The following is an 11,333-nucleotide window of genomic DNA, read 5'->3' as shown; positions in this document are numbered from 1 at the left end:
AGATCTTCCGACTCGGTCTGCTGACCCTTCCACAGCACTGGCTTGCCGTCATCCTTGGCTCACAAAACTTGCCAAGGATGAGCAGAGGGAAGTGGTGCCTGAGAGGCCGCCTTCTCCATCTGCCTTTCCAGTGCCTGGAGCCTCCCCCTCCTCAGCCCCCCCCTCCCCATTCCACTCCCACTCTCCTCCCAATGTGAATAAAAGGAAGTCACAGAGTGTCCTTATAAAATTCAGTCAGTCCCACTGGCTACTCCCTAGAGCCTGCCCCATGGGGCCCTTTCTATGCCCCCTTCCCCGGGGACTCTGCCATCTGTGTATTACCTTGGTCACACCTGATCCCTTTGAATCCAGAGCTGCAATAGCAGGTGCCTGTGACATGGTCACAGGTGGCATTGTTCATGCACTCACACAGCTGCTGACACCCATAGCCAAAGGTTCCTGGGGCACATCCTGTGTAGCATGAAGAGAATCGGAGTCGACCGTGAGGTACGCCCACTCTCCACCCCTCCCATCCCTTATGTGGGCAGCTGTGAGGATTAGTTCTGCCTCACAGAGCGAAGCCTCTTTCTCTGTAGCTCCTGATGTGCTTTGGTTTGCTACTTGGGGCTAGACAGAACACCTATAACCCTGAGTGGGGGGACACCCACCCCTACCTCCTCCTCACCTGGTCCATATTTACACAGCATCTTCTGTGTGTCAGGGCCGGTTGCCACAGGGGCTTCAAAGATCAATCAAACAAGATCTGCCTCCCTCTACTCTCGCTAAGCTCCTCCCCCAGCAAAGGCTCTGCTCTGCCTCCACATGCCCCATCCCCACCCCCACTGAAGGAAGAAACTCTTAAGCCAACGTAGGCCCAACCTTCAGGTTTTCTGCTTGGGAGTTGCTCCAAAAGTCAAGGGAGCAGGCGGTGCAGGGCCCTGATGGGTGGACCTCAAAGGGGGAGGCTTCCCCTGCAGGAGGCTGAGGCCTGGCATTGACACCAGGGTCGGACAGCTTACTCTGCTCACAGTGTCGCCCGGTGAAGCCCGTGCGGCAGGTACACTTGCCGCTGATGTGGTCACAGCTGGCACCATTCTGACACTGGCACACATACCCGCAGTCCTTCCCATAAAACGCTGCTGGGCAGCCTGAAGAGAAACAGGGCGGGGGCAACCGCTGAGGTGCAGTTGGGACCAAACCTGCCTCCTGCCCCTTCTTTCTCTGAGCATGGGGTGAGGACTAGCGACACCCTGCACGCTCCACGCTCGGAACCCTCACGCCAAAGAGGCAGGGAGTCCTTTGGACAAGGGTACCTTGGAACCAGAGGCCAGGCTGATGTCTCTTTGCTGTGCAACCACAGGCTGCTCCTCCCCACGCTGGGCCCCCTGTCCAAGGAGGGTCTGGTCTTGGTGATTGCTGGGGTACCCGATAGCTCTGGCCTTCCAGGACTTTGGGCGCCTCAACCCCCTGAGTCCGGCCAGACTCTTTAACCCCAGGGGTGGGTGGTGGGGGTGGATAGCTCCGAGCTCTGGGGCCTGCCTACTCCCTCCCTCCACTGCATGTCCAGACGATGCCCACGGCAGCCAGCAGGCCGCAGCATGGGATTCCAAATGGCTGGGAGGCTGGGAGGCGGGGCTTACGCTGCGTGCAGAAGAGTCCGGTCCAACCAGGGGTGCAGTGGCAGGCCCCATCCTCGGCGCTACAGCTCGCCCCGTTGTGGCAGCTGCATGTGTGGAAGCAGGCGGGGCCCCAGAACCCAGGTGGGCAAGCTGGGCGTGGGTGGGATGCCGAGGGTGAGGGCCAGGCAGAGAGGGGCAGACGGAGAGGGAGGGAGAGGAAGGGGGAGTGCATGTCAGCCAGGATGCCCCCGGGTGGCATTTCCTGGCTTTCACGGGGCTTAACCACCGTTCCCAGAATTCCTCCACTCACCTCTTGACCCAGTCACCCAGAATTCCCATTAAGCCCGGATTCTCTGCCCACCCTCCCAGTTCTGAGGGCTTCTGAACCTTCCCTCTTAGGGGAATGACTGTGATTTGGAGCGTGTGGTAAACTGTAAACACTGCGGTTTACGGTGACGGTGTGAATACTGTGTGTACTAACTTCCCCAGGAGGATGGGGGGGGGTACTTTCCCAGGGTAGGGACTTATTTCTTCTCAGGGAGCTAATGAGCTCCCGGAGGATAGCAGGGGTGTCTCCTCCATCAGAATGGAAATGCCTTCAGGCCAGTTTTTTTGTTTGTTTTGGCCACTGCCTGGCATGCAGGATCCTAGTTCCCTGACCAGGGATCAAACCCTTGCCCCCTGCAGTGGAAGTGCAGCATCTTAACCACTGGACCACCAGGGAAGTCCTGGGCCAGGGCATCCTAACTGGGACCGTTCTAGGGGTACTGGCTGGGTCTCACCCATCAGCCAAGGACTCCACAGGGCAGAGGCTGAGTCTCTGCCTTTAGATTGGGGGTCCCTGTTACCTCTCTATCAGATTGGGTTCACCTTATAGGAACAGCCCCTACAATGCTCTGCCCAGGCCTATGATGCCCAGGACATCAGTCACGTGAGCCACCCAGAGGACACCCTTGTGAGGCAACTGCCCGGGCCTCCCCTCACTTCCCTACTCCCTCTTCCTCCCCATCCAAACTTAGGGGCTACTCCTTGATCAGATGCTAGGAGTATTAATACTCAGCGTTCATAGTATTAATGATACTACGAATAACGCCCATATCTTTAATACTAACAGTTAATAATGCTAGTGATCAATCCTAGTAATTCATCACGTTAGCTATAGAGACTATATGGGACTCAGGTGGACATTCCTATCTGCAGGAGATTTCAGCCCTGGGAGGTAGAAGCACCAGGGGCAGAGAGGTTCTGGGCAGGGAGTGGGTGTTTCTGGGCCTGACCATGGTCGGGGGCATTCCGGGGGCAGCATTCCCAGAGGGCAGCAGCTTACCCTGTGAGCAGTCCTTGCCAATCCATCCAGGGAAGCACTGACAGGAGCCATCGATGGGGCTGCAGGTCCCGTTGTTGGCACAGGAGCAGAGCTGGGCACAGTCCTGCCCAAAGTGCCCTCCAGCACACACTGTGGGCACAGGACAGCCTGGCACCTGTCCTCCCACTTGTACTCCTCAGACCACCACCCACAGCTACACCCCCAGAAGTTCCCAGGCCACAGCCATGGCCACCTGGGGTCACGGATCTGGGTGGGAACTGCCCACCTCAGCACCCCCATCGCCCTTCTTCATTTCCACATCAATGAGTTCCCCCTCTTGTGTCCACAGCTGCATTCTTCGGGAGCCTCTAGTAATGATTCCCTCTGACAGGAATGAACTGAGGCCCATAGGGGTAGAATCACTTGACTTAGGTCTCACAGACAGAAGTGGTGAGGCTGGGAATCCCAGCTCTGCACTCAGTCCAGTGGTCCCTGCACTGCCCCGAAGCCTTCTGCTTTCCATTACCACACTTGTGTCAGCATCACTGATCTCACAACTGCGAGGGCAGGGAATGTGTATAGCTGGAAGGAGAGGGACAAATGCAGGGTGGCAGGTCTGTCTGCAGTTAGATGGCTGGAGGACCGGCCCCGAATGTCTATCCCTGTCCCCCTGTTTCCTGTCTCTCCAAATCCAACCTGTTCCTTGAGCCCCAGTTCAGCCTTCTCCCCAGGAGAGCCCTCCTGGGTCCACAAGGTGCTCTCTTCCACTGAGCTCCCATGGTATTTCCACCTTGAGTCCTTTGTAGGATTTTGATCCCGGCCCCTCCTGGAGGAGTCATTCCTTGGTTCCTGGAGGAAGGGCTGGTTTCCTCAACAAAGCTGCAAGCTCCTTGAGGACTAGATATGAGTGTTCACCGAGCACCTCCCTCTCAATTCCCTCTCAATTCATCCTTCACCTGCTTCCTACAGCCTGAGCTCTCTAAAGCACAGCTCTCTTCATGGCACTCCTATGCCCTGCTCAAACATCCTCAGTGGCACCCTAGTGCCCCAGAATAAAACCTAGATCCTAGAGATCAGCACTTAAACATACCTCATCACCCAGACATTGGACCACACACCACTTTCCAAATAACACCCCATGCCTTTCCTCCTCTGTGCTTTCACTCCAGCTGTTCCCTCCCAGAATTTCCCTGACCCTCATGCCCAGCTGTGGAAATCCTACCCTGCCTACAAGACACATCTTAAGGACCACCTCCCCGATGATCCCTCTGTAGTAGACAGCTAGTCCTTCAATATCAATTCTCTTCTTCCTTAGAAGTAGTTTTAACGGTGTATGTCCACCTGCACAGTGAGGTATGACCACGTGACTACATTCTGACCAATGGTAAGAGGAAATGCGTGTCTTTATTTGCCCATTCATCCTTCCTGTTGAAGAATAATGTGGATTATGGATGAGAATTGTGGGTAAGATAGCTGGAGCTCAAGCAGCTACCTTTCCTCAGAGGTGGAAGCCATGTGCTGAGGATGGCAGAACAACAAGATAGAAGGAGTCTGGGTCCCTGCCATCTATGTAAGCTACCCTACCACTCCCTAGTGGCCTACTTCTGGATCTTTGCTTTTCTTTCATCTTTTTGGTTTTTTTGTAAATGTGTGAGGGACACAAAGCTTGTCATCTTCAAGTCAGTTATTTTGGGTTTTTATGTTACTTATAGCTGAACTTAATCCTAACAGATTCACCCCTCTTCTCTGTTCTGGGAGGCTATGTCCCTGTTTGAGCTTCTAGGACCCTCTATTAGTTTCTTCCCTGGTCTTCTGTTACTGTGGCTTGTGAGCCGTTTCAGGCCAGGCCTGGGTTCCACCCGTGTCTGTACACCCACAATGCCTGGAAAAACAACAGGTGCTCAAGGCACAGTGGCTGAATATGTGGAAATAAACTGCTGCCCCTTCTCCCCCGACCCCAGCCCCCAAGTTCTGCTGGGAAAGGCTGAGCTCAGAATTTTCCCCTCTGGACTGCAGGCTTTATGAGGGCAGGGAACTTGGCTCTCTTGTTCTTTGTTGTGTCTCAGTGCCCAGCACAGTGCATGGCATACAACAAACACTCAGGAACTATTCCCCAAATGGCCAAAACTGGCCCCAGGAGCAGTGACGTTCCAGTGGGTTCTGCTGGAATCAGTGACCCCTGTCCCTTCGAGCTCCTCTCAGTTTGACACGCTCCCCTCAAAGCCCAGTTCCAGCTGGCCCTACACCCTCCAAGATGGCCTCCTTGCATCCCTGTTATGGGGGAGGAAGTCCTTGAATCCCTGAGGCCCTCATTTGGCTGAGCCACACTGAGCATCAGGGGAAGGTGTTGATTCTTAAAGAAAAGCAACTTCCCCAGGCCCACATCTCTTGAAATTTGGGCTGGCACCCCTCCCTTAGGCCACACTGTCTCATATTGTCAGCCCGTCCCCAACTGGATGGTGGGCACCTGGATCTGTGGCCACTCTGTGCCTCTCCTGGACATGATTAGCAATTGAGACAAACAATACCAGGCTCTCTAGCCCAAAGCCTTGGGTTTGGGTCCTAGTTTTATTTATGTATTCAACAAACACTTCTGTGGCACTTTTATGTACCACTGTTCAGAATGCTTCACAAATATTAGTTCAATTAACCTTGTAATACTCTCATTATTACATATTTTCACTATTACTAACTCTACAGATGAGGAAACTGAGGGACTGAGGGGTTAAGTAACTTGCCCAAGGTCACACAGCCAGGAAGCTCTGCCACTCACTGGCTAAGTACCTCCGAGCAAACCACATCACTCCTCTCAGTCTCTGTTTCCTCATCTTTGAAATGGGACTGATAACCCTCACCCACTGGCCTTGGGCTATAGTTAATGGTTATGGGCACGATGGCTGATTTGGGCCCTGTGCTCTTCCCTAGCAAAAACCTTAGCTCCTTCCAGGGCGGGTCCACTGCCAGGAGGATGACATGCATCTCACCTGTTTGCAGCTCAGCCTCCAGCTTTGGCTTCCTGAAAAGCAGGTCACCCAGCATGCTCTTCCCTGCCTCTGGGAGGTACATGATGTGGGGAACCCATCCCCTAGTCCTGGCCCTCTGTGGGGAGCCGGGTGCCAGAGATGCTCCACTGACACCCATCCTAAAACCAACTCTGAGCTTCTCTAACAAGACTTCTCTAACAAGTCTTACCTTTGAAGTCTTTCTCACATATGCAAGGCTGACAAATTCACCCACAGAGCTGCTAATGTGATCAGTCTAATACATTAATTGGTTAACTTCTTAGCTGAATCAAGAGTGAGGCAAAGAGAGGGGTGGTGGAGAGAAGGGGGACTGGTGAAAAGAAAACATCTGGTTGTATTTAATCTATGTTTAATGATTCTGCATAAGCAGTGTCTGTAATTTGTAACTCGCTGGAAAGCCAGTCATTAGAAAGCGTCAGTTCAATTTTTTACAAGGTTTGAGACTTAACCAGGGCAGTTGCCATTAATAGCAAACTCTGTTAGATCTATGTGTGGAAAATACTCATTAGGCCAGCGGGCGATAAATCAGACATTGCAGGATGTGAGAGGTACTCCTCGGGCTGCTTAGGTCCTAATTTAGACCTGGCCTATCTGTATTGACAGCTGGGTCTCCGATGTTTAATAAGTAAACCTCGACACGTCAGGTTATGATTAAACTGCCCTAGGAGGACTGCAAGCAAATGAAACTGTCACGTATGTTTCCCTGGGGTCCAAACTTCTCATGACCTCAAAGCATCACGGAGTTAACTTTCCACTCATACATATTAATGGCCCACACACTTAGAAAAATAGCCGAGCTCAGTGGTCATTATTCATCAAAAGAATCCAGTCCCCTGGGAGGCAGTGAGCTCTCAAAGGAAGTATTTAAGCAGAGGCCAGATGAGACTCTCACAGATGACCTTGAAGTTGCTTTTAGCTCTAAGTTTACCTTAGACTAAGATCCTTTCGCTCCTTACAGGTTAAAGTACAAATTCTGCAACCTTGTCTTCAAAACTTTCCAGGAGTCCCCAGACTACCTTCTCAGTCCCCTTTGCCATCCACAGCCCCTGCACCCTCCTGCCATTCCCTGTGGCTGGATAGTCGCATATGCACGCCTCTGTGCTTTGCCCAGATTGGTTCCTCTACCCACAATGCCTTTCTTCCATCTCTGCCTTTTAGGCTAAGGCCCAGCTGAAGTCCTACACGGCACGGAGCCGTCCCCCAAATCCACCCTGCCTTGGCCTAACTAAGCCAGGGACAGCAGCAAGCAACGGTGTGCAACGGAGCCAGCTTCTACCTTCACACTGGCTATTAAATATTCGGGAATTTCACGACCGGTGTTAAACCGGTACCTTAGAATCAGCCATGGTGGGAATATCTACAGCATGGAAATTTGCAAATGATACAGATTAGGGCTTTCCCCGCCCCCAGAGAGCCAGTTTAGCTGCACACCAATTCAATAAGCTTTATCTCCCTTTTCAACTCCCGTTGAGTGGAAGAGTTGGCTGGAGTTGGTGCCGTGGATTCTGCAGCTGAGACAGGAAAGCGTGTGGTGAGGGATTAGTGTTGGCCTGAGTGTGAGGGGAGAAGGGCTGGGAAGTTGCCATCTCCAGCGAAGCCAGAACTGTCTCCTCTGAGCTCCCACAGTGTTCTCTGCCTTTCCCACTTGGCACTCAGCACAAGCCATTTGGGGTCACTTCATATGTGGACCTCATCTACGCTTGTTTCAATTTTTATCCGCTTAGACTGGGCTTTGGAGTCAGAATTTGTTTCTCAGCTCTGCCGCTTCTAGCTGTGAGACCATGGAGAAGTCATTTAACCTCTCTGAGCCTGTTCCTTCAACTGCATCATGGCTTTGTCTCACACCCCGTGGTGTGTCCAATTCTTATTAAGGTAGGTCTAAGCCCTGAAGAGCCAAGGAGCTGCCTCCACAGAGTATGATGAGAATCCTGAACCTTCCTTCCCTGCTACTTCCCTCCTGGGACTCCTCGTCTCGCTGGTCCACACACCTTCCCCCTGGAAACGGTACCTTGGTTGCAGAGGGTTCCGGAGAATCCGGGGAGGCACTCACAGATGCCGCTGGCGTGATGGCAGGGCCCGCTGCTGTGCACGCAGAGGGGGCACGGCTGGGCGCAGCTGTGGCCATAGAACCCAGGGGCGCAGACTGGGGGTGAAGGGGAGAGGGTGGTCAGCAGCCCAAGGGGCCCCAGCCAGCCTGGCTACTTGTCCAGTCCCACACAGCGATGAAGAGAGGCTTCTCAGAAGCATGGGGAGAGTCACGTCTGCCCCACACCTGGGAGGGCCCGTCCCTTTCTACAGAGAGGGGAGCTGTGGTCTGGTCATGTTTCTACTGGGGAGCCAGGCTAGGCCCTGAACTTGGGGACAGAAAAGTCAGGGCCAGGAGAAAGGGGATTAGAGGGAGGGACTTGATGGGGACTGACTGTGTAAGCCCAGCCTCTCTCAGGCCAGTCCTAGTTCCAGCTGGGAAGGCTGGGGAGGATGAGCTGTCCAAGGTCTGAGGGGTAGGGTCTCAGCCTTACTTCTCTGGCATAAGGGTCCTCGGAAGCCCGGGGCACACTCGCAGCTCCCATCCTCTGGGGAGCAGGAACCGCCGTTCTCGCAGCTGCAGGACACGGAGCAGTTGGGGCCCCAGCGACCGGGCGGACACGTGCTGTCACAGTGGATGCCTGTGGGCCTGTGGGCCAGAGGCAGACTCAGGTCAGTGGTAAGGGGTGAGGGTGAAAGGAAGAATGGGGGGGGGGTACTATGCAGTAAGAAGAGGTGGAGGCAAACACAGTAAATCTGGGAATATGGAGGAGAAAAACAGGTCAGGGAGGGCTTCCAGGAAGAGGCAATGCCTGAACTGAGCCCTAAAGACCAAGGAGGAATTGACCAGATAAAGGAAACCCTATGTGCAAAGAGCAGGAGGCAGGAGAGAGAATCACGCCTTGAAAGATAAAACAGCATAGTGTGGTTGAACCATAAAGTACGAGATGGGATACGGCAAGAGATGAGATTGTGGGAATCAGAAGGGATCAGATCATGAAGGGCTTCCTTTGTCTTTGACATCTTAGCTGGAATCCAAGGTTAGTGCAGCAAGTGAGTGCCATTATAGGGGCTACATGAGCTGGGAGTGAGTTACCTGCCCACCCACGTTAGCCCAGGAGCCACCGATCCTTGCTGGGCCCTAGCCAACCAGCCCCTGGGCAGTGGCTTAGAGAGTGGGTGGGGTCTTTTCAGATTCTTTTGACCACAGTCCTCAGTGCAATATGTATTTTATATCATATGTGCGCACACATGTATAATAGAAACCAACATTTTGCAAATGACATTTACTGTCACTGTGATGCAATCTGATGTTTTCTTTGCACTATGATGTATTCTATGTCCTTAAGGAAAAAAAAAGCTAGTTGTGACCCAAAAAATTGATTTAATGACCTTCAGTTTGACATACAGTGGCCTATGTGGGAAGGGATGGAATCTGTCAAAAAGAAAGAGGAGCAAGGCCTACATGGTCTTTTTTGAGCTGAGAGAAAGGAAATATGTGTTGGGGTGATTACAGCCTGAAGGCTGAGAAGAATTTTAAAAGGCCTGAGGCTGGATGCCCAGCTCTGGCGTGGGGTTTCCTCCCAGGCAGAAAGGCTTCTAGTCCGCCACGCGTAAGGTGAATGGACCATGGGGACCCAGGAGACCAATTTGGCTTTGGAAGGTGAATATCAGAGGCTCAGAGAGGAGCAGAATTAGTTTACAAAGCACGTCTGCCTTGTTATAAGGAAAGGGATCGTGAGAAAGAAAAAGAAAGAGGGAGGAAGACATTCAGGCTCAGTGAACAGAGCCGGTCCTAGCAGCAGCAGAGAGCGGTGGGACCAGTTTAGAGGCAGGCTGGCATTATACAAGCTTACCTGGGTGGGTGGGGAAAGGCGAGGGGGCAGAACAGGGGGAGAGAGTGGAGAGGGAGGGGATGCAACAGGCTTCACTCTCCTCCAGCACCTCAGTCTAGCCCATGCTCCCTCCCTGGGCCTCCCTCCCTGTGACAGCTCAATTCTGCAGCAGGGTGGAGGCTTCAGATGCCACTCTGCAGGAAATAGGCCTCTGAATGGAGGGAATGGGGTGCGGGGAGCTTCTTCCTGGGAATACAGTCTTTCCCCAGTGAGAATCTGGTGGTCACATTTCCTCCTCAGTGGAGGTCTCTCCCAGTGGAGTTTCAGGTGCACAAGAGGTGAAGCCCGGACAAGCAACACGGATGGACCGAAGGGGAGCCTGGGGCGAGGGAAACCACAAAGCTGTTTAAAACCAAAAGCCATGATCTGCCCCAAGGAATTCTCTGGCCTGTGGTTGTTGAAAACAACCTGTTCAGACTGCAGGCCGAGGGACCCTGCTGCTCTTGGGAGGCGCGCTGGACTATGGAGGAGCTCCACCGTCTGACCTCCAATCCCTCCTGTGCAGCAAGCACGCTTGGTTAGGCTGCCCAAGGCTCTTTCCCATAGTTGTAGGCTTTTCCCTAAAACTGTATGCAGATATTACTGTGATTAATAAAACACAATGCATGCAAAACACCCCTGAATTCATGGCAGCTTGTTGCTATCATGTTTTCCCCCAAATCAGTGGATGTTAAAAGTACAGCTACTCTCATGTGTGGGATCCTCCAAATGTTTTCATGTCAAAAAGGTGTCCTCGCGCTTCCCTGGTGGCGCAGTGGTTGAGAGTCCGCCTGCCGATGCACAGGACACGGGTTCGTGCCCCGGTCTGGGAAGATCCCACATGCCGAGGAGCGGCTGGGCCCGTGAGCTGCTGAGCCTGCGTGTCCCGAGCCTGTGCTCCGCAACGGGAGAGGCCACAACAGTGAGAGGCCCGCGTACCGCAAAAAAACAAAACAAAACAAAAAAGGTGTCCTCTTTTTTGGAGATTAAGAACCACAGGTGTAAGGTGATTACGCTCAGATTGCTGCAAGGGCCCACTGGGTTCTAGGATCTGCCAATTGTTCTAGTCTAGGCCTGGTTCTGTGGGTGTGGGGCTCCTGTTTGAGGCTGTTATATGTCCTAAGAGCTCCCTGGAACTTAAGACATTGGCATCTAAGTGGAGAGAAGGGTCCAGGGTTTCCCCTTGTGTGGAAAAGCCAGTTGCACCGGTGCAGTCAAAGGGCTTGACCTTGGCCTAAAGGGAGGCTCTCCAACTACAGCTTCTGAAGAGGAGTGGTATCATCAGTTAGTTGCCTTCTCTAGGCCCTGTTTTCCCTATTGTTGAATGGGGATAATAATCCCCCTTAGGGGTCCTTCCCATTCTTACCCTTAGGGAATCTCTTTGCTTTATCTTTCAGGGCCCCCTACACATCCACACTGGTGGGTAAAGCTAGGCTAAGAATCTATATATTGTGACCTCTAGTTCATGTCACAAGGCTAGCAGCAATTCAGCAACCCACATCCTTCA

General features: G+C 53.0%; 1 protein-coding gene across 3 annotated transcripts in view; it reads right to left on the bottom strand.

Annotated features, from left to right (window-relative positions):
- Positions 1–11,333, bottom strand: part of MEGF11 (multiple EGF like domains 11) — a 235,069-nt gene that overhangs the window by 16,817 nt on the left and 206,919 nt on the right. For 2 of the 3 annotated variants that reach the window (XM_060005740.1, XM_060005739.1), the window contains exons 13-18: positions 8,447–8,593; positions 7,936–8,070; positions 2,926–3,054; positions 1,620–1,748; positions 999–1,127; positions 322–450 (exon numbers count right to left, since the gene is read on the bottom strand). In XM_060005740.1, coding sequence (XP_059861723.1) covers positions 322–450; positions 999–1,127; positions 1,620–1,748; positions 2,926–3,054; positions 7,936–8,070; positions 8,447–8,593 — 798 coding nt within the window. The remainder of the gene's footprint in view (positions 1–321; positions 451–998; positions 1,128–1,619; positions 1,749–2,925; positions 3,055–7,935; positions 8,071–8,446; positions 8,594–11,333) is intronic. The other variant, XM_060005738.1, reaches the window with a different exon arrangement.

The sequence above is a fragment of the Delphinus delphis genome, chromosome 2, assembly GCF_949987515.2.
Source record: "Delphinus delphis chromosome 2, mDelDel1.2, whole genome shotgun sequence".
NCBI lineage: Eukaryota > Metazoa > Chordata > Mammalia > Artiodactyla > Delphinidae > Delphinus > Delphinus delphis.
This window is presented reverse-complemented; position numbering and strand designations above follow the sequence as displayed.